Source organism: Metopolophium dirhodum, chromosome 1 (genome assembly GCF_019925205.1).
Source record: "Metopolophium dirhodum isolate CAU chromosome 1, ASM1992520v1, whole genome shotgun sequence".
NCBI classification, from domain to species: domain Eukaryota; kingdom Metazoa; phylum Arthropoda; class Insecta; order Hemiptera; family Aphididae; genus Metopolophium; species Metopolophium dirhodum.
Genome location: NC_083560.1, coordinates 76,028,116 through 76,055,720, shown reverse-complemented (window position 1 = coordinate 76,055,720; position 27,605 = coordinate 76,028,116). Strand labels below are relative to the sequence as shown.

At 29.0% G+C, this 27,605-nt stretch overlaps 2 protein-coding genes across 5 annotated transcripts; one reads left to right on the top strand and one right to left on the bottom strand.

Annotated features, from left to right (window-relative positions):
* Positions 1–1,153: 1,153 nt before the first annotated feature.
* On the top strand, positions 1,154–6,102 carry LOC132935614 (mitochondrial thiamine pyrophosphate carrier-like). 4 transcript variants are annotated; one of them, XM_061002213.1, is made up of 7 exons: positions 1,154–1,312; positions 2,525–2,663; positions 2,794–2,949; positions 4,578–4,748; positions 5,051–5,225; positions 5,301–5,452; positions 5,620–6,102. In XM_061002213.1, exons 2-7 carry the CDS (start codon positions 2,535–2,537, stop codon positions 5,797–5,799), a joined length of 963 nt encoding a protein of 320 aa, XP_060858196.1. In that variant the 5' UTR covers positions 1,154–1,312; positions 2,525–2,534; the 3' UTR covers positions 5,800–6,102. The 4 variants fall into 4 exon arrangements, with proteins under 4 accessions (XP_060858196.1, XP_060858194.1, XP_060858197.1 ...); XM_061002211.1 differs by having other exon boundaries at positions 2,510–2,663; XM_061002214.1 differs by lacking the exon at positions 1,154–1,312 and adding an exon at positions 1,323–1,763.
* Positions 5,875–27,605, bottom strand: LOC132935616 (hatching enzyme 1.2-like). Its single transcript, XM_061002215.1, has 7 exons — positions 27,042–27,605; positions 11,717–11,826; positions 11,507–11,603; positions 11,184–11,313; positions 8,854–9,050; positions 8,329–8,428; positions 5,875–6,099 (listed from the first exon to the last, which is right to left on the bottom strand). The coding sequence occupies exons 1-7, from the start codon at positions 27,166–27,168 to the stop codon at positions 5,925–5,927; spliced, it is 936 nt and encodes a 311-aa protein (XP_060858198.1). The 5' UTR covers positions 27,169–27,605; the 3' UTR covers positions 5,875–5,924.

The window sequence follows — 27,605 nt, the reverse complement described above, 5'->3', positions numbered from 1 at the left end:
GACTTAAATTAATATAACTACTAATATTACTATAGCAGTTACTGTATTATACGTCAATGTGTTAACTTTTTATACAACTAATTTTATTTGCTTGCTCATATTATATAAATTATAATGTACAAATGTACAATAATATATACCATACGATAATAACTATATAGTAAGGTAATAATTAGAGCGCGGATTTTTATGCACTAAAAAGTATTGAAATATGCCATATAATATGCAGTAAAAATAGTGAAAACATGCAAACAATATGCAAGAATTTTTTTTTTATTCAAAATTTACAAATTAAACCACTTATAATAATTAATTACTTAAATACTTAATAAAAAAAATGTAGGGAATTTTCTGAACAACTCAATGTTTTTTTTTTTTTGCATTGTATTTATTATTAAAACGAACAATCATATTACTATGAATTTGGAGTTTTTTTCTTCTGTGAAGCTGTGACGTTTATCGGTTAACATAATATTATTAAAGACTGAGAACGTACGTATCAACGTTCTACGTCAACTGAAGTTGTTGAGGCATATATACCTTTAGTATTATCGGCTGTTGATGAAGATCTTATTCGAGCTGAACGTTTTCACCTAATAGTACTGCATTCATTTTTCATAGAATTTCCAGACCTTTATTTTTTATTGGAAAGCTCGTTTAATTTTGTTGTAGATGTTGCACCTTTCGATCCAGGACTAGAGTGATTTTTTTCTCTCGTTTTGTCAATTATTATTGAAAAGCTTTTATGTAAAGTCATATTTTGAGTTTCCAGTTTTTTGATGACTATAATATTTATTTTTAATTTTTCCACTTGACAAAATATTATTTTATACATTTTTGCTTCAACATGCAATAAATATTGAATTTTGCCAAAATATGCAATAACATTTAAATATGCAGAAATATGCAAAAAAAAATTTCACCATTAATTTCAAATTATGATGATTCGTGGAGATAACTGACAAAAATCCAAAAATATTAAATGGAAAAAAACATGCAACCGCATAGAAATCCGTGCTGTAGACTAATAATGTATAATTTATAAGTGTATAACCCCCTTTGAGATATGTATAGGCAATTAAATATGCAGTATTGCGATTATCGCCTTATCAGCTGAAGTGATAAGTGGCCAACGGACGGGAGTTATCTTGACGGACGTCAGCCTGCAGTATTCACGTATTTCACGCCCGTACCTAATAAATAATATTAATTAATTGTACCGACTGCTGGAAGAGTTCCTTATCATTATTCGTCGAAGGTCGGACAACTATCTCTGTTGTGACAGATCCACAAAAAACCGGGCCCATTGCTCGTAAGTTGCCGAGATTTATTCTATTAATATTTCTATAATATTATTATTTATTAACTTACCGGGGCTGGGAATGCCGGGACTCGTGTCTCTTTGGAAGTCCAGTCGGAAGTCACTCGTACTAACCATGTGGCCGTATTCGGCCGTGATTTGACGGATTTATTCGTCGATCGATGTTATCGTTGACGATGGTCGTCGCTGAGCACTTACCACCGCTTGCGATGTGTTGACGACGATAGTCGATTATAAGTTACTTTGCTTCCAACCATAATATTGCCGTTTGATGGTATGTTTTTCCGAATAACAGTCGATTACACGCCATGTGCGTTCCAGAGTTTTGAACACAAATTCGATTCGTATTTTGAGACGGTTACCTAGTTACCATCAGCGCATACTAATTGGATCCCAGATTCAAATGTTACAAGTGATCCACAAAAAACCGGGCCCATTGCTCGTAAGTTGCTGAGATTTATTCTATTTCTATGTACCTACTACCTACTTAATCTGTTACTCTAGCTGTGACTTGTTTCATCTCTGAATGATCCGAGTCCATCGTCTTCAGCCATAGTTTGACAGACGTTTATTCACCAACCAATATTATTGTTGTTTGATATGGTTTTACAAATAATTGTCGATTACACTAAATGCTTGTTTCATAGTATAAATAATCCATGAATTTTTGCAATTGTTTGAGATCTCGATGAGTACCTACTTACAAAATTGTTTGTGAAACATTTTTCAACTTCGCTTGGGTGTAAAAATGTTAGAATAAAAGTCCAAAAAATATTTTAGGTAATTACCTAATTTATTTTTTTCTGTAATCACCATTTAGTCCTTAATAAGATTAAATAATTTTATATGGACCCAATTAGAACACATAACTTTATATGCATAGACCCAATTAGGACAAAATATTTTATTTAGCTGTCGCTAATACTCAAATCTATTAAAATACTAATTATGATTTCATTTATATTCCCATTAGGCGTACAAATTTAATACCCTCACCAATTCTCATGGAGTGTTGACCTCCACCACCGTGTGACCACTATTGTTTTTATTACCTATGTAACTTGATGACTGTTTGGGTCAATTATTTGAATACTAAAAAAAAAAAAAAACGTCATCATTTATGTATTTGTACTTGATTAATTATTTTTGGAAAGGTACCTGCATGTCTTAAAAAATTATTACTTTTAGTTGTTTGTACTAAAGGACCTCATTGATGACGTTAGATATTAGCAATGACGAAAAAAAAACAACATGGTTATTACATAGCACGGCTGGCGCGTGTAGTGGAGCTTTTACACGCTTGGTCTGTCAACCATTTGATGTACTCAAAATACGATTTCAGGTAAATTTAAGTTGTCTCCCTGGATCCTGGGAGTATTTATATTTATTTAATATGTTTTATTATATATATATATATATATATTATTTTATAATATATATAATATTATTTTATGTGTATATTTTGTTTTTAGTTGCAAGTTGAGCCATTATCAAGAAATTCAAATAACTCCAAGTACAAATCTATTCACCAATCAATTAATCTTATATACAAAGAAGAAGGTTTTAAGGCATTATGGAAAGGTCTTTTACCGGGACAGTTCTTATCAACTACCTACGGATTAACACAAGTAATTAGTTCCTTTCCATTAAAAGTTCAATCTTTTATACACTTATTGTTTTTGTATAAAGTATGTTCTTTCGTTACACTGTTTTTATTAACTATATACATCCATGTATTAAGTAATACTAGAATTAGGTAGGTTACATTATACTAGATATTATATTTAGTAGTTTAGTTCTTCTTATTTACTAAATAATTTAATATTGAAGTACTTAACAAGACTAATATCATTCCACAGTCAAGTTTTGTATAAGTGCCTGGTTGTTATTCTGTGAATGAGTAGGGTAAATATAGTCATAATGAATGAATAAATTAACTTATTAAAAAACAAAATTACTATACCATAATTAATATCAAATCAATAAAAAAAATATTATTTTACTTTTCTATTTCTATAATATTTTTAACAAAAGAAGTTCTCACTTTAAATATTCAATATTGTAATAATATGCAAACTTATAAAACACAAATAATTAATTCCACTTTCACTTATTTTTGGTAATAGGTTAAAATATCTCCTAAGAATCTTGCTACTATAATAATAATAGGTTAGATTCATAGTAAATAGTATTTTTTTTAAAAATGATTAACTTTGATACATACTTGTTACATTTAGTGTTGATGTAAAACAGGATTGTACAAAACTGAATTTAAACTTGTAGCATTGATAATTAATATACTTATTAATAGTTGTAGGTAGTCAATGCAAAGCCAGATAAATGTATTTATTTCTTCTTTATAAAAAATATGAAGATAACCTTTGTTTAATAATACATTTATTTAGATTTATTTACAAATTGTAACATTTTGTCTTATAAATATAACTATACAAAATAATATAATATAATATTAGGTAATGTACCTAATGCATAATATATTTGTTATTTTTGATGAGACTCCCATTTAATAATAATCAACTTAAATGATATTTTTTTATCATTGATTATTAGATGACAGTTTTTTTTACCCAAGATATGAATAGTATTAGGTATCTGCATAATTTAAAGTTTTAGATATAACGTTAAACAGTGTCTGTATTATTATTATTTTTCATCTTAAAGTAACAATAAATATTTTTAATGTACTCATAAAAGATTATTCGCAAATGTTTAAAATGCGTTACAAACAATTATTCACTGTGTAAATTAACACTAAATAAAACACTGTTAAAGCCTAATGAGTTTGTAGTCTCTATTATTAAGAAATTATCAGCACAATATATTTTCTCTGTCAGATACATGTGCAAAATACATAAATCGCATTCACCTAAAATCGGGTTTTATGATTTTTGAGTTTATTATTTTTTATAATTTTTGAGTTTATTATTTTTTTAATGTATAATTACTCTTAGATTACCTAAAAAGATAAAAAAAAAATGATTTTGTGTGAATACATTTTGATGGTGTGCATGTATATATTATATTCCCATACTCTTAAATCAGGAATTCATAATTTGTTACATAATTTATTATAGTAGAACCACATTAACTCACATTTCCCCTATTGATTTGAGAAATCAAGGTTTCACTGTATTTATAAATACTTAGAAGTATAATATAATATCACCTCGAATATCACCTACTATCTATAATCCTAAGTTATATTGTATAAAGTATATTTAATTAATGGTTTTAGTTTTTAGTCTTTCAAAAAACTCTGGCATTACTATCAATAACTGAGAAAGAATTAAATCAGACCTCAAGTGTTCATTTTCTATGTGGTGTTTCGTCTGCCGCTGCTGCTACTTTAGTGTCATATCCATTTGATGTTGTACGCACTCGTCTAGTAGCTCAAAAATCTAATCAAGTAATGTAAATATATGACTAATTTAATATATGATTTTTAACACAAATTCAAATACAAAACAATTGAAAATTTAAAATATTAAAAAATAATAAATTTCAAATTATTAAAATTAAACAGATTGCCTATTTAGCCTTAACATATAATGATTTATATTTGACCAAGTTTTGATTTAACCACAAAGGAACCAAATAGAGTGCTTACCATATTATGCATAGGGACTGTACACATTTATTAATCAAATAATAACATGTATTTTAAAGAAAGAAAATAATCCTAAAACAAATTTTGTATTTATGTTGTAGATTTATGCAAATATGAGAAGTGTGGCCATATCCATGTATAGGACAGAAGGTATATCTGCATACTACAGAGGGTTTTTTCCTACCATACTGCAAAATGCTTTGCAAGGCGGTTTCTTGTTTATGTTTTATAACACATTTTCAAAGTTTTCTTCAACGAATACTAGTACTAATACGAGTATGTGATCTGATCAATGCTAATAATGATGGATAAAAAAATTTATGCATTTAACTTTATTTATTTGCCTTATAGCTATTCATGACAACCACATGAACAGTGTTAAACAATTCAGCTCTGGATTCATGGCTGGTGTAGCAGCAAAAACAATCGTGTACCCACTAGATGTAGCAAAAAAACGGATACAATTACAAGATTTTATTCATTCTAGGGATGGTTTTGGCAAGGTAAACTAGTCGTGTTTTATTATTTTATTGTTTATTCCTGTATTTAAATGTGGTGATTTCACATCCCGTTGTACCTTGTACTGACATCTAACAAAATGTTTCTACAAACTGAAAAATTAACATTTCGATTAAAACTCGTTTAATTCAATGCCAATTTTTTTTTTTAGAAATTTATGTGCAATGGATTATTGGACTGTATCTATGTTACACTTCGAGAAGAATCTATTACTGGTCTATTTAAAGGACTGTCTCCATCATTGATTAAAGCTGGGTTCACGACTGCATTACATCTAACCCTTTACGAACAAACCTTAAAGTTGCTTCAACCTTTAGTCAACAATTATTAGTTGTAATAGCTATAAACCAATTTGATTACCATTTTATTTTAGAAATTTAGCTTGGAAATAAATTACTAAATAATGTACAATTTTTTTTAACGTTTATTTTTCTGGTTGTTAAATACAATTGCCAATTAAAGACCCATATAATTACATAATGTATAGTATTTATAATTGTAATTTGGCGGAGTCCCTAGACATCCGTACAAATCGTTTATTTTCAAGCAGTCCGTCTTGCTCATCATTTTTCTCTGCCCGATCGTTTTACCTTCCATCTTTGGAACAATGGTTTGCTTTCCTTTGCCAATGCTGCAGTAAAAAATAGTGTCATAAGTTATAATAGTTAATGTATTTGATTAAATTGTTGCAAAAATAATAATTTGACTGTGATAGTTTTGTCGCTCCTCCCTCCCCGCTGAATATTAATCTCAATCATTAAAAACGATAATATATAAATTATAAAATATATTTCTGTAACTGTGTTAACCCAGTATAAGTTTACAAAATATATTTTTATTAAGATTCTTCAACTTATATAATATGTAATATTATATATTATTATGAACAATATAATTTAAACAAATTGTTTTAACATTTCAAATTTGGCGTTTTCAGAAAGTTGTCAGTCTTCTAAAAATAATTTTTTAATAAAAATCAATGTTAATTAGATATGCTGATAGAAGATGCCATATTATATGAATATAAAATTTTATCATTGATTTCAATACAACAAAATTCTTGAATAGAAAATATCAGATTTAGTTTTACATACTCGTTATAAATCATTGTATAGGTATGAAATGAGCTATAATTTTGTTTAAGGATCGAATAATGCTAAATACAAACTATTTTAAATTAGCATATTGTATTATAATGCATATTTAATCATTTATTACAGTTTTATGCAGTTTTTATAACAGTTTAGTATAGATTTTTCGTAAAATGCATACCAAATTAACTTCTTCAATTAATATTAATGGATGTCAGTTCACAGTTTGTTTTCTATCTTTGACCCAAGCCCAACATAGACAAAACAAATTTACATAGAATCATTTTTTTAATGTTTTTGTGTAAGATTAGAGTAAAAAATCACCCATTACAAAAACAACAATACAAAGTCAAATAATAATAAAATATAAATCCAATATGTCATACCCTCAAAAATATTATTCTTTATAATTTTTGTAATAGGTGATTTTATTCTGCTTTACTCAAAAATCATTAAAACTATTTTTGGTGAAAACATTTTATCTATGTTTTGCATGGGTCAGAGGGAGAAAACATATATTGCGCTATCATCTATAATCCAAGATTTATGTAATAAAACTGATATTATTTTCAACATGAAATCCTATCTCGTTTATACAATATAATACATATTCTGTTGTGTTGCATAAGCAATCTCTAAATATTTAATGAATAAATAATTAAATACGATTAAGAAGCCCATGATTGAGCCATTAAATTTTATGGATGCCTATAATTTGGTAATTGGTTCCTGGATTGTCTACAAGTAATATACAAATCGGTCAAGATTTTGATGAGCTTTCATAATGATAATAAAACTATACTCTATTCCAAATAAGATCAGGCTTCGGCGGCCGAGTTGTGCGCATGGGCGTGGCTTTGTTCCGTGGCAGCGCATGACGCGCCGCCGTAGTGGGGACGACGTCTGATCGTCGCGAAACGAAAACTGGTCGCCGCCAAAGCCTGATTTTATTTGGAATAGAGTATATACTAAATTAAATTTTTTTTTCCAACTCTTGAATATTTAACCAACATCAATTTTCTTCTCATTTTACACAGACCCAGGACTGTCTAGAGCAGTGTTTCTCTAAATATTTTTAATGGTCGCTGTCGTAAACTTATAACAATAAGAAACTACAAAAATAATCTATATATTATTCATTATTCAACAGATTTAAGTATTAATTATTTCATTATTCAATACCTATATAAAAAAAAATTTGTAGGGCACCATACCAAAAAGGTAAGGAAATTCTGGTCTAGAGTACTTTGATATTATACTTAAAAGTGATGCTAGTCTCTAGTTAGTCTATATACAAATATAACTTATACCGTATTCTTTACAAACAATAAGCATATTTGTCAATGCTAATAATAATAAAATAGGTAAATACGAAATATATAATATTTAATATAAATGTATGTAAATATTTGTACAATATTTATTTTGTATAAATTGTAAACTCGAAATTTAACAATCATTCAATTTTTAATATTTTTAGCAATTTTGAATGAACAAAATTTTAGCTAATAAAGACTGACTATGGGACAAAAATATAACCAATATATTAGTTGTAAAATTGTTATATGATATGAGAACTTTCCCAGTTATCGAAAACCTAATAAAAATATTATGAGCTTACATATTTGTATGAGAATCAATTCAAACAGTTGGTATGAGTAATTTTTATCTAGAACCAATTCGAACACTTTATTTTTACTCGGGAGGGAACCAATTCCGTAGCTTATAGATTTTAGTGAACCATTAAATTAATGAATTGTTTGACTTACCTGAAAAAGTTTTTGCCATAGTGCATGACACTGTCGTAATCATATTCAAACTGATAAGTGGTGTTTTTCAAACTCTGTTTATCAAAATTAGAACGGTATTCTAGAAAATAGTAATAATATTATTGTTAGATAAGTACCTAAGATCCGAGGTTAGGGGATCGCAGCACACGTATTTTTCATACGTTTTAGACCAATAAGAAATGGTAAATTACAAATACTTCCAGAATGTTTGATTTTAAATTTGTATACATGTAGGTATGAACTCTTTGACAAAATATCTAAGCTTTTTAGGAAGTCGATTTTCAATTTTAAAAGGCTTTAAAATTAAGATTTTTTTTTAAAAATCTCATGAAATAATTACATTACACTAATTGTATTTATTTTGGCACATCTAATTTTAAATCAAAAAAGTGATTCCTAAAGAGCATAGTCTAAATGTAATGTGAATTGCCTAAATATTACTCCTTAAAACATGATACGCTGGAGCCCCCTTAACAAATTAATAATACTTTTTTAATTACGTACGTGGTATGACGTTTTCGAAATTAATCTTAACAAATTTATCACGGTCAGATCTGGATTGCTCGTGGAAAACGCCTAGAGCATGTAATAATTCGTGAATAGGTCGTCCGTCGGTACCTAAGCAATTGGCTCCAGTTTCGTCCGGTGGCTGCAGAGACACAATTTGCGGTCCCCCGTAACGGCCCACGTACGACCAACACCTGTATTGTTAAAATACAAAAAGCAGTCGTATTAATATTTGTCAACGGTGAGTCGCCGTGTTAAAATATTATATTAATTGAACGAAAATCAGCTTGAAACAATATTAAGATGAATTTATTGTAACATTTTAGTAGATTGCCTTTAAATTATTATTTTACGAATCCCGGTATAATATATTTATTTTTTTTGATACCTACCTACCAGATATATTATTTTATTTTTCTTATATTATATTTAATATAATAAGTCAACATAATATACTATTCCGATTTTCGAGTATAGGAATGTACATAATTACATGTTATTATACAAGCTTGATAATTTTAGTTGTTACACCTCTTAGGTATGGATCAAATTAATAATAAACAATTATTATAAAAATCTAAAATATCTCATGGCTATAAATAGTTCAATTTAAACTTTTAACTTTTCTTTTTGATAGAGGTAGAAAAACTTTTTAGGAACCTTTTATTATATTTCTTATGTTAGTTATGAAGTTTGAAAAAAACATTATGGCTATAAAATGCTCAAAAAGAATCAAAATAGTTTAAAAATGTTACCATGAAATTGCCAATATAAATGTTTAGTAAACATTTGCAGAAGAGTCTACGGTTATTCGTTTTGAGATGAAAATTTGTTAATTTACCGATGAAAATCTAATACCTTAAATATTTAATATTTAAATACTCATAAAAAGTTAAAGTTACTTTCCGGTAAACTTCTTATTTGGTTTAGGTAAGAACATTTGTGGAAAGTCTTTTATCACCATTTCTAATGTTAGATATGAAAGGAAAAACACTTATAAATTTCTAAATAAAAAATAGTTAGAACATTTTCAAAATTTTACCTTTAAATGCATTTAAAAAATAATTTTGCCAACGTATTTCTAATATTTTTGAACTTAAATTAACAAAACTTATAGAACCTTGTATTAAATTTTCAAGCTTTTTTACTAAGTGAAAAAGTTTTTATCGAGAATAATTTTAAAAAAAAATTATAAATTTCTGAAAATTTTTCAAGGCTATAACTATAACTATCTCGAAAAGCTCAAAATATTTTGAAATTGTTACCACTCATAGAAAATGCCAATATAAATATTTTGTTTAAATTTCAAAGGGTTGAGTTTCACCAAAAAAATAAAATCTTATAAAAAATTTGTTTTGCATAAAAATTAACACTTTTCAATTTTTTTTTTGGTTTTTCTTGACTTTATCTAAAACTACTTGGAATTTTTAATTTTGACCTCCCAAAAGAACTAATAAGATTCACTTTTCGATCAGAAAAGATGCTTATCTCGTTTATTGGAGCATTTTTACTATCCAAAATGTTGCCGATCTACAGAAAAAAAAACACACATAATTTGTGTGCACAATTGATGCATTTTTACTGCCCCAAAAGGTGATGACAGACGCACTAAAAGAAAAACCATACATAGTAAAATCAATACATTCATTACTCCGTTCAAAATCTAAAATAAATGAATGTTTGTAGCCTAGCTATGTCGGTACCTACCCAAAAACTATTCTATCAATTTTGAGGAAAATTTCAGAAATTGTTCTTAGCGATATCGGTGAAATGTAGAGAGTATAGTTTTAACCAAGTTCAAAAATATACAACGTCGACAAAGTGGATTGCCCATCACGGTCGATTAAGTTCACAAAGCGAGGTTTACCGATGCTGAATACTCCATGACTCGAGGAAAACTACAACCGAGATACTGATACACCTATATATTATTATAGCACAGTATTTTATATTAATTGTTTATTTATTTTCTGGGCAAAATCGGGTTATACAGCTAGTACATATTATATTTATATTATATAAGATAAAGGTGGTGTGGAAATATTAGGTACTCGACATCGTTATTATATTAAATAAGTACCTAATGAAATTAACGAACGCCATAAAGCCGATAAATGTATTTTTTTTAATATTTATTATATTTATTTGTATTTAAATATTTAAAATCATCAAAACTTCGTCAATTTTTGTCTCACGTCCCTAACTGTATGCAATTTTCTAGGTATTATCTCTATACGATACTACTATAAGTATTATTCGTAGAACAGATCACATAATATTTCATACATTTTAATAACATATTATTATTATATATAATCATTAATCACCCAGAAGGATATTTCACAGGCCATATCAGCAAATAGTCCTTTTCTTTGCCGGTCCACGGTACGAATTTGATGCAAGTCAGAAAGTTGATCGTCCTGATGGCTTGGTATATCAGAATCCGGTGTTCGGTTTCTGCAACAGTAAGACAAAAGACTATTATCGCGATATCAAAATAGGATAATTCGATCGATCGTGTAATCGCATAAATTACGCACGTTGCGGCCAGTTTGTAATAATTTCCTAACATTATATATTCTATATAATAACAATGTAAATAAATATATAATATGTATGAGGATTGTTAAAATTATAATTGCATGCATACCGTAAAGCGGGCTGATCAAATACGGCACGGTGCGGTTGAGCCAAAGTTTCTCCGGGAAAATGTCCCATCGTAGGCCGACCCGCCAATAATCAAAAATCTGTAAACTCAAGTACAATATTATACGTTAAATGTTAAACGGAGTAATATCCGATGAGACCGCATCCAAGACTAGTCGAGCGGTGCAATACTTTACCGGTGCAGTGGGCTTACCTCGTTGTTCATTGCCATGTCCCCTTGAAATAGGCCAGGTCTTACCTCCGGATCCATGTCCTCCTCAGACTGGAGACCATCTACATCATCTCCTCTTATATCATATCCGGCTGTAAATCATAATTTTACAAACACATTAACGTAAGCCGTAAAGTATACTATTATAGTACGATACTATATTCCTATTTTAGAAAATATCGGCATTTTTTGGTATTGGATTGTGTCATTCAGTGGCATATCCATTGTCGGGAGAGGGGGGGAGGGTAAAATACCTTTTTGTAGACGCCCCTAAAAATGCCAGGAGATAAGTAGATAAACTAGGATACTTTTATAATATGATACACAGTAATACAGTATTATATTACTCTCTATATTTTTTCTGGTTAACCTATTCTGGCTTAGAAAACATGTAGGTATTAATATGTATATTGGTATAAATTATAAATATACACATGCATACATGCATACATGCACGGTAGTAGTTACGGTACGTCGGTTGTCACAAATAATAAATATTGCTTCGATAATATTCACAATATTTCGGTAGGTATTCCCAAGACCGCGTTAACACAGATTTGGATTTGGTTTTTACTGTAGGTTTCGACATTGTATCGTACATACTATATCGTATGTCATGTTCCGTATATTAATGCCAAGTTGCATGAAAAATTTATTAATTTAATGGTTCAATACAATTTAATGAGCCATCACTATTGCGATCACTATTGATTGGTTAAATGTTTAGTGATTATTCATGCAATCCGGCATGGAAACCTGCAGGTTACACTGGTTACAGCCTACAAGCGTCAAGCGCCTTGTTTATCTATATTGTTTATTGATTTTATGGTAAAGCATATTATGGTATAGCGGTACCACTATAGACTAGTGTTTGAAGTATGAAATATTTCATGAAATATGAACTACCTACATATGGTGAAATATTTCACAAAAACGTGAAACATTGAAATTGTATTTAATACAAATATTAATGATCGTTATTTTATTATTTATCAATTATTAACCATATAGTCCAATAATACCTAGGTACTAGGTATTATCGTTGATATTAATGAAATATGATTGCTGTGGTTGACATATTACTGTAGTAGGTATATATTATGTATAATATTGTATATTTGAACATTTAAACATATTTTAAACATTTTTGTATGTTTTTTACCAATATAAAAATGTTGAATACCATTTTAAATGTATAATACCAAAGGTTAGGTAAATATTTTATTTTTATTTATCTTTTAATACACGTTGAGTGCCACGGACGATACGTAGTCGACAAATGTTACACGGTCTTCAGGACCGCGGTCAACACATAGCTGGTAGTTGACAATTTGTAATGGCTTTATAATTTACTCGATTATCAGAGCAATGCTTCTGTTTTTATTCGTGGTTATTCAGTGAAATGTCTATTTTTCAACGGTGTACTCAGATTTTATTTTCAGCAAAGTAATGGTTATTTTTCACAGGAAATAGTCGATAGCGACTACGTCGCCTCAACGATTGCTTATGATTACAGGTATATAGTTATTATATCTACATTATATTACATTATTCTTGCAATATACAGTTATATAGTTATTAATGTTATTATTTATATAATTTTCGTAATTAATTTACTTATATATAAATGAAAATAATACAAGGAACTTACATCATAATATTATTTCGTATACATCGTTTATATATTATTATTCGTTGCTACAGCCTACAGGTACAAGATATTTATACATTTTATTATTCTATATTAATCATTCAAACACTAAATAGTAAATAATAATAACAAGTTGGTATGTTGTATGTAGAGAAAAAAAGTAAAAACAACCACATTGCACTGGAGGTCGCCGTCAATACGCAGATGGCTGACGTAATTGCGGGCCCGATTCTTGGACAGTGCGCCAAATACTAGGTGGCACTCAACATGTTAAATTATTATAGCTCAACAGTTCAGTATTAGAGAGAAAATCATAAGTGAAAAAACGAAAGTAAAAAATTAGGTATGGTAAATATACCATAAAATTATGAAGGTCATAAATGACAATTATATGTAAATATAAAACTTATTTTTAAAAAAACAAATGTATTAAAATACTGAAGTCTGAAATACTTAAATACTCACAAGTCACAATTTTAAATGTTATGACATTTTCAAACACTACTATAGGTAGGTACCACAGAAAACCTAACTTACTTAGTTAGATACTTACTTACTGGTACTTTATAATATAACTTATAAGGGCAACTGGGGAGGGCTAGAGGGCTTAACCCCCGAAAATATTTATAGCCCGCTCAAGATATTATATTATATTATATATATTTGTAATTAATTATTTTTATAATAAAAGTAGAAAATAAATAGTGACAGTGTTGAAATTTCCAGTGAGAGATGGGGGGGGGGCAAAGGTATAATCCCCCCCCCAAATACGCCAATATTTTTATTAATGAACTCTTAAAATATTATTTATCAGTATGAGTACCTACAACCTACAATAATCATACCAACAATAATTTATTTCTAGCCATAAAATGAGTCTTAAGAGGACTTAAGAGGCCCCACCCACGTGTGTTGCTCTGTCGTACAAGCAGAGGCGTATTTACGATTTTGGCCCCCTATAGGTACACACATTTTGGCGCCCCTTTTTTCTCAGTTTCTTATTACACATTGTCACAAAACACTTTCAAGCCTCCTCTAATTTACAATTTACTTTTTCTCTCCGTTAAAAATGCAGGGCTTGAAACCAGTCTATACCGTTTTAGATTTTAGCCTTTTTTTGTGACAATATAATAAAATATATTATATACATATATAAATATATATATACATTATATATATTATATACAGAAATATGTATATAAATGCAAAAGATATTATAAGAAAGATATAGGTTATCGCTTATCAATTATCACTAACATAATTTCTCAACAAATCCAATAAAATAAAAGAAAAATTATTTTTTTTGGCATATCGTCGGCAATTTCCCCCCTTCGCCCCTCTAAATACGCCAGTGTAACAAGTGCGTAACATAGCAAATGTACGCTTAGCAGATCACGTTTAGCTCCGTTAGTTTAAAAATTAGAGTGAATCGACCTATTATGATAAACTTGATGGTACATTATCTGTGTTCGTATGTTGGTTTTTTACAATTACCTATTCAGTTTTTAAGTGAGTTATGAGCATTTTTAATTTACGCTAGGTATATTATATACATTATACGCATAACTTGCTAAAAAAATGTAACTATCGTAAAAAAATCAACATACGATCACAGGTATAGTTTTTACCATCAAGTTTAATAATAGGTTGATTCACTCTGATTTTTAAACTAACGGAGAAAATGTGATCTACTGAACCATGAGCCTACATTTGGTTATCAGTTTCCGCTCAGAATCGTTTTCCGTATATACTTATATTATTATATCTTTGAATTAATCTTTAAAACCATCCATACAGTGACCCACTTTTAACCTATTGTACAGCAGAGCGCTATCCACATTTTTAAAATTTTTTTAAATTATTTATTTTCTGTTTTTAACGTTTTTGGACAAACATAAATTGCGCCCAACGAAGGGAAAAATTCTAAATTCAATTCAATACATTTCAGGTATAAATTATTTCTATGTAGTAAATTACACTCAATACATTTCAGCCTTCAGGTATACATTTATATGTAATAAATTGCTCTCAATACATTTCATGTAGGTATATATTTCTCTAAAGTAATAATAAATTGCGCTCAGCAGCGATAATTAATTAAATTTATAAGTAATATTATTTGTACGATAACCATTTAGAATTATTTATAGGATACACCGAGGAGGTGACTATCTCTGTCCACCAAAAATAATTTACCAATAAATTAGTAAAAATGAAAAGTTAAATTTAAAAAAATAAATAATAATTTGGGTGGGTACTGGGTAGGTAGTAAAGTTGTTCAACATTTGTTTTGCTTGTTTAATTATATTAGTAAATAATAATAAAAATAAATTGTTGAGCGGTGAATTAGCTAACCCTAACTTCATCGTAATATATTAGATATGAAATATCAATCTTCCCTATAATTTGTGACCCATCATATGAAGAAAACGTTAATTAATGAATAATATAACGTTTTTAAAGTGTGGTCGTTATATTCTCGATAGTTACGTTTCAAGGAACCAAACATTTGTATGGTTTTGTTGAGTAACATATTAATAATAAGCTAAAAATAATGCATGTTTCTACAAATTCATTGCCCTACTCATATAATAGTACATAATATAGTTTTATTACCCAGTTAATATTATTTTTTTTATACTGTTTATAATAATATTATATTATAGTATCTACTGCCTACATTATAGGTATTAATAGTTAGTATAGGTATAATTTTAAATAGAACATTATGTGAACTGCAATACATTTTATGATTTTTATCGAGAAGAAAAAAATTTTGTCGATATACTTTTTGCCCATGACATAAACAATAGGTAAGTACCTATGTATAATATTTTAAATCTTAATATTTTCAAAGTCTGATAATACACTCGAAACATTAAATTATTTTAAAGTACAAAAGTACAAAACACCTCAAAGATCTTTACATAGGTAAATAATAAAGGACATAATGGTATAAATAATAAATTATATATATAGGTATAATATAATTAATAATAATATAATAATTACAAGCTACCCACAAATAACGAACAACTTTATAATCAGTGCTAGGCGCTAGTATTAGCACGGTATTTGGGTCTTTATTGCCGCCGGAACCAAATTATAATACTAGCAAGTACCAACTAAAGCTACAAACATTTTGAACAACAATGAAAAAAAAATATTAATTTCCTCAAATTATTTATTGTACATTACTTGGAATGCTGTATAAGAAATTTCAAATAGATAATAGGTTTTAGCCACCATTATCATAAATTAATTATGTCCCCCGGGGTGGAGTTTCCCACTTTTCCATAGACATTCACATTATTCAAATAAAATACAAAAATTCGTATACATTATAGTATTTTACGGTACCTACATGAAATTTGATAAATTTACCATTTGCTTTGCTTATATTATTTTTGTTAATTGGTTGTATTTATATAACTTGTACTTTTGTAGTCATACTATAGTACATAATGTGTTGTGGAAGTTATATTTTTATTTTTTTTGGTACCTAATTAAATGGCATTACACCTTTCAAAATGTTGACTAAATTATTGTTGCGTTACTTTTTTTTTTATTTGGTCAAGTCACATTACTTATTGAGTTAAAAAAGTTACTTAATCATAATTAAAGTTAAGTACTTCTTATTTTTTATTTTCAAAAATATCACTGGAGTTTAATAACTACCTTTGTTGTCCATACAATATTAACTAGGTAATGGTAATGAATTGAATTTTAGTTTATGAAAATCAACAAAATTAAATTACATAAAACGTTTATTTAAGAAGAAAAAGACAATACAATTTTTTTATGAATTGTATTCTTTATATTTAAATTTATTTTAAATTACAATGCATTTTCCAAACTACTAATTAACTTCTTAAAAATTAAACTTTATCTTCCAACAGCTATAACTGCATATAACAAAAATGTTATTGCCAGAAAATCATATATATTCGATATATTTAAAAATATTTACACAATTACACATATTATCAATATTGGTTCTTAAAATGTGGGTATTGTATAAAATAAAATGACGAGTAATTTAGTAAATTTAGTACAAAAAAATACTTAAATAACGTATAAATTAGGTACTTAAAAAGTAATTTCATTAGAGTAACTTCTAACTTGAGTTTATTGTTATTGCCCAACACGACAACACTGATAATATACTATGCGTTATGAGTTATGACTAATGAATAATGACTATATTATAGTAAATACATATAGGTACATACTGAATAATATGATTTAAAATTCAATAATCATATCTTACACAGTGCATTTTGTGTTTTTTTTTTTTAATTACGTTATGGTAGGCCGTAGGGTAATAGTATACTAGCATTTTGTGCCAGTCAAAAACTTGATAAATATTTCGTGTTAGTGATCGCCCTTTACGGGGATTAAAATATATATTTCTACTTCCATAATATTATTATTCTGCGATTTGCTCTTCAAGACCTAACCTATACGCAGTTTGTACGTCATTTACCCCACTATGGTTTCCACTTTTTACAAACTATTTTTTAAATATTACATAAAATATTTCCTTGAACTTTATTTTTCTTTTGGAAACGTATAGCTATCAATGTACTAAGTACCCACCAAATACTAAGAACAACTTAATAAAATACATTATTTGTATTAAAAGGACGTCACACCCGCATGTGTGGTCTCCGTCTTACACACGTAGGTACCTACGATATAAACAAAACGCGTTTATGCAGTCTGAGGCTGTGAGTATAAATCGCTCAATTTTGGTTCTAGAAAAAAAATACCTATTATAAAATTGAACTGTGACAGTATTTCTGAGGGCAAGTAGTTGCGTTTTTCCATTATACCCAATATAAAGTTCATTATATCGTTTAGAAATAGCAAAAATGTCAACATTTTTAAAATACCTTTTACTTTTAAAAATTTAAATTTTTGAAAAAAACCCAACGTCTTGCCTTCCAAAATATTGTCATCTTTTAATTTTGTAATAGATGTTTTTATTGTAACGTCAAAATCGAGCGAGTTCTCTCAGACTGCGTAAACGCGTTTTGTTTATGTCGTACGTGTGTAAGACGGAGACAACACATGCGGGTGTGACGTCCTCTTATGTTGTTAAGTTATAATAGTATTTATAATAGGATTTAATACTATATAAATGGATCGGCCTCGTTATCATGCCACCAAGAAGAAGAAATATAAGTATATATGAAGAAGTTATCTTTAAACTTTAAAGTGCTTTGCGCCTTTGCCTTAAAAAATAAATTTATACAGTTTACTATATATAATTGATTATGTTTATTATTGATATATGATTAAGTAATGTGGGACATGAACAATTTAATTTTCCATATCCCCTCCTCGCTAAGATCTTAAATACTCCACTGGTGTATTGCCATTCATCGGGCATACCACGTATCTCAAACCGTACATGCCTACCTACAGTTATTTTTATTCTAATATTATTTTATTTAGTAGGTATGCCTACAACTAAATACTTAAATACGATGTGTTGATGTATAGTATATACATAACATATTATAATGCGTGATTGCGACTTTTCAGCTCTCGTTTCAGAAACTGCACTATAATATATTAAAACGCATTCGGCAGCATAATATTATATATTATAGCCAATTTTCACATTCCGAACCATTTTTGCAACGCGGTCAGTTGACTTTCTTTCGAGTCGAGTTGTCACACTTTATTCACGCTGTGCTCGTGGTTCATTTCGTTTTGAGTTGACAGTTGGTTTCACATTATATGATAACAACACTGATAACAAAATAAAATATATAGGGCGATTCAACAAGCATACTCACAACCATTTTTTTATTTTTTCATTTAATTATGAATTTATTCAAATTCTAATTTTTGGAATAATATTTAAATACACTTAAAGACCTTATTATTATTAAATTCTTTAAATTGTAAACACTATTTAAGAAGTGTCCTATGATGATACAAACTTATATTTTTCAAATGATAACGGGGGTTTTTTACTGTAGAAATAATTTAGTGGATAATTTTTCTGAAAATGTTGATGTACCTAATCCAAAATTCAAACGAGTATTATAGTTACTCTGTATTTATTTAAATGTTTATATACTAAGGATAATATAATCTTTAAAAATGGTTTTACAAAAATAAATGAAATATTGGGAAATGGCCAGCAACTGGTAGTGGCAGGGTACGCAGACGATGTTATAATAATGGAGATAACAACCTTAAGAGAACTACTTGTAAACTGATAGAAGATGGTGAAAAAATTGGATTAATGGTGAATGAGGAAAAAACTAAATACATGATAGTTTCGAGACACAATCATGAAATAAGACTTTGAAAGGATGGCAAACTTCAAATACTTAGGGGTAAATATTAATGAGAATGCTGACAGTCAAAACTGCTATCATGGAAAACGAAAATAACGCTGTACAAAGTTCTGATAAGACCGGTAGCACTATACGCTTGTGACGCATAGGCAACAACAAAGACTGTTGAAAATAGACTAGCTACGTTCGAACGAAAGGTCCTTAGAAGGATATTTGGGCCAAAAAGAAACGCTTTAGGGGACTTTGAATTAAGAACAAACCGAGAAGTGGAAGAACTATATGGCAAAACAAACATAATTGGAGTCCTTCAGAGTAGTAGACTGGGATGGGCTGGACATATGTGGAGGTCCGAAGGCCCTATAGGATTGACCACGGGCTGGAAGTCGGACACAAGAAGGCCGAGAGGACAGCACAGACAGCGATGGAAAGACAGGATTACAAAAGATGCATTGAGTTTGGGAGTAATCGACGAAAAAGAACTAACTCAAGATAGAGATGGATAGAGGCAAGTGGTTGTTGCGGCAATGGACCTAAATGGCCCGTAAAAGCCAGAAAAAAAAATAAAATATTGGATCTAGTATTTATTATACTTAATATACAAGACCATTTATACAAATTATTAATGTCCATGCATAGGTATTAATGATTTCATATCACCAATAAATTATAATCTATAACACAACTGCGGTGTGCACTGCAATCATAATAATTTTAAAAATTGTCTTAATTTTGAAAATGTTGGAATTAGTTGTCTTGGCCCTGTGGGGAGGGGGGGGGGGGTACCTAAATTAAACTAGGGATGTTTTGCTCCCTTCAAAAACTTCCCTAAGTTTTCCAATGTATAAACTAGATATTATATCATTACGTACATGACGTATTCATATATTTAGTATTTAGGTATAGCATGATTTGCCAAGCATGCTCCTCTCTTTTTTCCTTCAATAATGCAGTTGTTCGAAATCTAATTTTTGTAATTTTTAAATACCTGTACTTTAAGACCGTATATTTTAAAATTATTGAGATTTTTCGTTGGATTTACTTACTTAAGGAGTGTACTGTGAAAATATCCAAGTATGAACTTCTGTTTTTCAATTGAGAACCTAATTTGTAATTGCAAATTATTTAGCAGATATTTTTTCTACAAATTCTGAGATATTAAAATAAAAACTCGAACGGTAGGACACCTCATCCTCATATGTTGTCTTCTTCTTACAAACGTCTATAGTAAGTTATGAGCATTTGAAAACTGTACATATTTTAAAAACTTAAAAAAGATCATAAATTGATTCAAAATTAAAATATCAATAAAAGCCTACGAGATTACCTATATAATAATCTTACTTTTAAATTTTATAATACGTCGATTAACTCTAATTTTTAAAAGGTGGTATAGTAGGTGTTTATATAGAGGGATCGCTGTAATAGATATTATGTTAAATTTGAATTCAATGATGAATTCAATCAGTGCATACAAAAAAAACCAATCTGAGTAAAAACGGTTTGTCAGACTATATTACTAACTACTATGTATATTTTATAATATTATTGCTATTGAAGTAATTTATTTTAGATATAATAATATACTTTAAAAGTGGCAAGCACCCACAAATAATATTTTTAAATTAAAACAAATTAACCAAAATCGTTATTCTTCGTTTAAATATCTAATTTCATCCAAATTTGAACTTAAAATATTTCGATAGCTAAAAGGCCAAAAGTATGTCCCAAACATTAAATTTTACAGGAGAGCAGGTTTAAGATTTTAAATTATTCTACACCAAAACATTTGTGTTCTAGATTTTTGTATTTCGGTGTCGCAACTGATTTATTTGTAAAATATTCTGTAGATTACATAAATTATTACTTTTAGGTCTTAAAATTGTTTTTCAACGTAATTATAATGTTTCTTTTAAATTTAAATGGGACTTGTTATGAATGGCAATTATAATATATTTTTACCGTAGACATATAAAGTTTTGATACACATATTAAAAGTTGTTAATTTAATATAAACTCTAATTAATTTATTATATAAATAGTTAAAATGTACGTAAGACTAATTTTTTTGATATAAAAAATTCAATTTGTTTTTATAATTGCAGTAAAAAAGTAAAAAAAATATTGCAATTTTTTATTGAATGTAAAAATAATAAAGTAGCATTTTTCATCAAATTTTTAGTCAAATAAAACCCGTGTTTAATGATATTTTATGCGAATTGAACATATATTATTTAGTGTAATTTAAAATTAAAAATTTTTATTATTTAAAATAATACATCCGGACATATTAATTTTTTATAAATAGATAAACAAATTCAATATTATCTAAATTATTACACGTCCAAAATTGAATGTATTGTTTTTGACAAAAGTAACAAGTCCGGACTTGTTATATTTGTCCGCTTGATATTTAGATCATGTTAAAATATTTATTGTATGTCTCATTAAATTAGGACTTGTTATATGTGTGCACTAAAAAAACCTAACACAAAAATTAAAGTATAAATAAAACATGTTTTAATTATGATATTGACTTGTAATGTTTTACCGAATCAAAAAGACGACCCAGATAATCCCTACGGACTAATAAAACGATTTTGAGAAAAATTTGACTTACAACTTTTAGTCTCTTAGCCATCGAATTTTATAAAAATGTACGATGAATATTCAAATTCAACAAGATATGAACTTTAAACGATTATAAAAAAATAATTGACCTTCCAAGTTCCAGTAAACTTTTTTTTGTTAGCTGTGTAGCTAGGGAAAAATGTATTATGCATCTTGTATTACATTTTTAAATCTTAAATAAATAAAACCATTTTTATTTATTTCTAACTTAAAATAATTTGCAAATTTTAGTAATTTTGATGAATTTTGTCAAGTTTTAATTTCAGACGCTCATAAAAATTATTGTAGAATTGTTTCCCATTTTATTTTTATTTCCTTTAACAACTAATAAAAATCTAGGCATTGTAACTTTATATAGCCCTAATAAGTCTACCTAAATTCAATTTTCAAGTTTTTTGACTGATCGAAATTATTTTTATCGACAATTATTTTATAAAAAAACTTATGGAAATTGAACTTTAGAGTCAAAATATTTTGAAAATTGTATTCATAAAAAAGCATTTGGTGAAAATATCATGTAGCTACAGTTTATTTTTTTTTAAGTAACAACAAAAAACCAAAAGCGATTTTGTCAAAAACTTTATGTTTTTTGAAAATAGTATTTGGTTTTCCAGTAGTTTTTTTAAACTACTGGGAGTTTTTAATCTTGAATCATCTTAAAAGTACCAACAAGATTCACCTTCCCAGTTTCCCACCAGAAAAGATACTTAAGTTGAAAATCCAAGCATATTATTTCTACTAGAAAAATGATTACGGACAGAATAAAAAACACGCACCATTGTACCTACAATCAACACTTTCATCAACTCATTCATGATCTAAAATGGGGGTGGCATTCTTGGCAAACAACCTGTATAATACTTTACGTTGTTGATACTTGATGCAGGTATTAGCGGTTGTTCTGCCGAAAAATTATTCGACGCGACGCATAACTAAATATATACAACTGCGGCAGTTTGGCACATATATTATGCATACATTATATATTATACACTTTTGGCATATTTCAAAAATTTGCGGATTTATATACTATACATATAAAACATATACGTCCTCGAAACCACCTTTCCCTCGATTTACACCGGACAACCACTCTTATTATAATTTGCTAAATGCGCTTTCTCCGAGTTCAATATAATATTATATATTATAATCATAATCATAAATTACACAAATAACTACAATTCAAAACTTCATTAGACGAGATGTATATTCTAATAAATTGTATCAGATATAATCAGTTTTCATTCGTCAGACTCGTGCTCAAACGGTTTTTTTCTCCACCATTTATTAGTCGGAGTAAACGGAAAAATGTGGTACACCGAAAACAATGATATGTATTTTTTTTTGTTTGAGAAAACCTTTTTGATGGTAAAACAATTAATGCTTCAATATTCGACTTTGATGAAGGTTTATGGTAAAAAATTGAATACATAAAATAGTATTTATCTTTGATAAGAAATTTCTCAGTTTTTTTTTAAATAATCGGAGAAAAAATACGACCATTTATTAACATTTTTAGGTATATCAATTATTATTAAAATAATAGTTTGGTAACCACATAGTTACCAAAAAATTAAACTTCTGATAGTCCGCTTAGAATCATTTTAATCGTATACAATATTATACGAATTATTGAATTAAAATTTAACACGTCAATTACAGTAACCTAATCAATGGAAGGTACCTAGTGTCTACATTTAACACCTACAACTGTACAGCACTACAGCAGAGTGGTTTTTATTTATTACCTACTTAACGGCTTTTTTTTTAGATACTTTGTCCACTAGCTACACGTTTTTAATAAGGTTACTTTTATACTTCAACGGGAATGGTTTAGAAAAAATCAGTAAAAGTGTATAAAGTTAAATAGTAAATTGTAAATACTTGTAAAGTATTATAGTATAAAATATATTGTACTGTTTCTAGGGCAATGTGCAAAAAAATGCAAAACCACATTTTCTTAAAAAAAAAAAACGTTAGTTCATAAATATTAAGTATGAACACATAATAATTATAATATTTATTCTCATATTATCAGCATACATTTAACTCTGTTATACAGGTTATATTTCATATAATACATACAATGTTTACTTGTTATTTATAGGTACCTATTTATTTTAAACGCAATATTTCCACAAACCTAACCTTCAAGTTCAATATTACGAAGACGGTCGAATATTTAAAAAAGTTATCATGCTTTCTTTTCAGCAAATAATTATATAATTATATCGTAGCTGTCTATTTTTCGTTAAAATGTAATATATATTAAGGGGATTCCTTATCGTGATTTTAACACATGCGTGACATAGGATTTAAGACCGTTTCTTTGCCAAACATATCAATTGATCTAATAAAGTGATAAGAATTCTGAAAACAGATTTGAATTTGTTGTCAAGTCTACTTGAAATCGACTTTCCCACAATTTTGATTTTAGCTTCTTCAAAAATTAAAATACAAAAATGTTTAAATACTCTTTTTTAATATGACGTTTTCTGGAATTTGGGGGATAATATTAAAAATGTGTCAAAGTCGATTTCAAGTAGACTTGACGACGAATTCAAATCTGTTTTCAGAATTCGTATAGCTTCAATAGATCAATTGGAATGTTTGGCAAAAAACACGTCTAAAATACTATGTCACGCGTGTGTTAGACAAAAACAGAAAATCACGGTATCGAATCCCCTTAACCGTTAAACCGTTTGCGAATAACAATAATTAATTACTATCAATATTATTATTTTGAGAGGACGTCATACACACATACACGTTTGTCGTATAATAATATTATGTTGTTCTCACTTCTCCGCGTCTTACAAACGTACCTAAGCTTACCGTAACGCACATCAAATTTACGTTCAGCTGAACCAATTTTGTGTCGTTAGCCTTTAATATTAGAGTGAATTGAGGTAATCCTTACGGGTCTGAATATCGTAGTATGTAGATAAGTCGGTTTTAACGATATTTTAATTTTGAAGCTATGATAGGTATGTGAAATATAACAATTTACAATTTAAAAATGCTCATTGATCACTTTAAAATGGAAATATCAACAAAATCTTATGACTTATGAGATTTCTTAGATTATCCTATCTTACCTATACATTTGATGATAGGTTAATAATTCACTTCATTATTAAAGTTAGGTAACAATAGAAATTTGGTTCTGCAGGTTAATGTTGACCTCTGACCTTTGTATTGAAAATTAAAAATAACGATAACGTAAAAAATCGAATAGTAATAGCGATCGTTTCCCACACAGCATTTGGGAAATGATAATATTTTGTGAATATTTTAATGTGCTTGAATAATGAAAATTTGCTTAATATTATTTTCTAAATATTTTCTTCTCAATTTAAAAAAAAATATTGTACAATATGATTGCACAAAAATGTTGACTTAATATTTTTATAAAGTTTCCGTAAAATGTTTTTTGAAAATATTATATGGTTAAAATGTTTTTAAAAAAATATTTTCAAAAATATATGAACTTCTTGGCCAAAGAATATAGAATTATAGAATATAAGATTTAGGAAATATTTTTATGCTGTGAAGGTTACCGTATACACATGGTAACCACCCTCTTACCGCACTGGTACCTAGTGGTCAGGGGGTTATGAGCGAAAAAATAAACGAAACGTACTTACTAACTATTTTCGTTTCGTTTGCTTCGGAAACCACGAGTACCTACAGCGAACACGAATAGGTATCATATAATTATGGGTACTTATCATTCATCGTACTCCAAAGTTTTTAAGTAGTTACATATTAGTTAAATACGTATTTATTTCGACATAAAGGTACGTAGGAAAATCACAAAATATATAATTGGGGCAAACACTATTAAAATATTTCACGTTTATGGTTTATCGTTTATGGCGATCGACTAATACGAGCGGAATAAATTAACTCTCAGGTACTCATCGGTCTATAATATACCGTTAGATTTTACCCATGTGAATTTCTCCGACTTCTAAAAAACACAAGTTGATACTACTTAACTTTTTATTTACTCAAATAATAAATGCCACAAGTCTCCTTTATAAATACATTTGTACCATAGCTATAACTGTTTGCAGTTTTACATTCGTATTATAATATTATATTATACATATTTATTTGCGTTAAAGTTTCTTTGTTATAACTGATTAAGAAGTACATAGGTACCTAACAACAATATGCACCGTATGTCGGTGATATTGAATCGAGTCCATGCTACTTTTATGTGTCTGAATTGAGCTTATTATCTTAATATCTTTGAATTGAGTCCATAATATAGACTCTTTATACTAATTATTACAATTAAAAAAAAAAAAACAGTGTAAACAATCACACACATTTTTTGGGAGATTACTCTGCTAACCTCCACGTGGTGTGTCCTGGGTAACTCGAACAACCTAACAATATTGGTCGGGCTCGACTCCGATAACCCAAAAGTATTTGCTTGACTCAATTCAATGTTATCCCCGTATGTGCGTTCGTAAATACAAAATATTACCTTAAATAAATACACTAAACTGCAGGTTGGAGTACCTCCCTACCTGTAGGCTATAACCTATGGTATACCTACGGCAACCGGATCGAGATTTCCGCCAGTAGCCGATCGGCCGCTTGAGGTACACACGATATACTAATTAATAGAAAAAGTGCCATGATAATATTGTGTATGGACACGAAATAACAAGATATGATTTAAAAAAAAACTGACCTTGGGAGGACGGCACCGGAGGGTGTAGGACGTCCGGTACGCTGGGCAATATCAGATTGATGTTCCTGCACTGGACGACTATTCCGGTCGACTGGAGCAGCGTTCCCATCAACAGTAGCCGCCACATTTTATATAATTATACGAATGTCGTCGTCGTCGTCGTCTTCGTCTTCCCTACATGCAATTACTGGTATATAGGTAATAACCTATATTGTGTAGGTAGGCACTTTGTTCGCAAATAATTGTCGCGGTCTTCGGTGCGGCTCTACCGTCGTCTCTGCAGGGCGGCGCGGGGCGGTCCGGCGCGGCCGTGCAGCATCACTGCGGCGGACGGTAGTAAACGCGGTAGCAATAATATAATGATGTTATATACCTGCCTATACCGTTACCGCTGTATACCGCTGTATGATATATTATTATAATAATATCGTGTATAATACGCGAGCTGCGGCGGCGGCGGCGGTAACGGGCCGGGCGTGCAGTGAATATACGCGCGCGAGACGGAACGGTCGGGAGACGGAAGACTACTGACGGCTCGTTAGAGGTTTAACGATTGATATATAA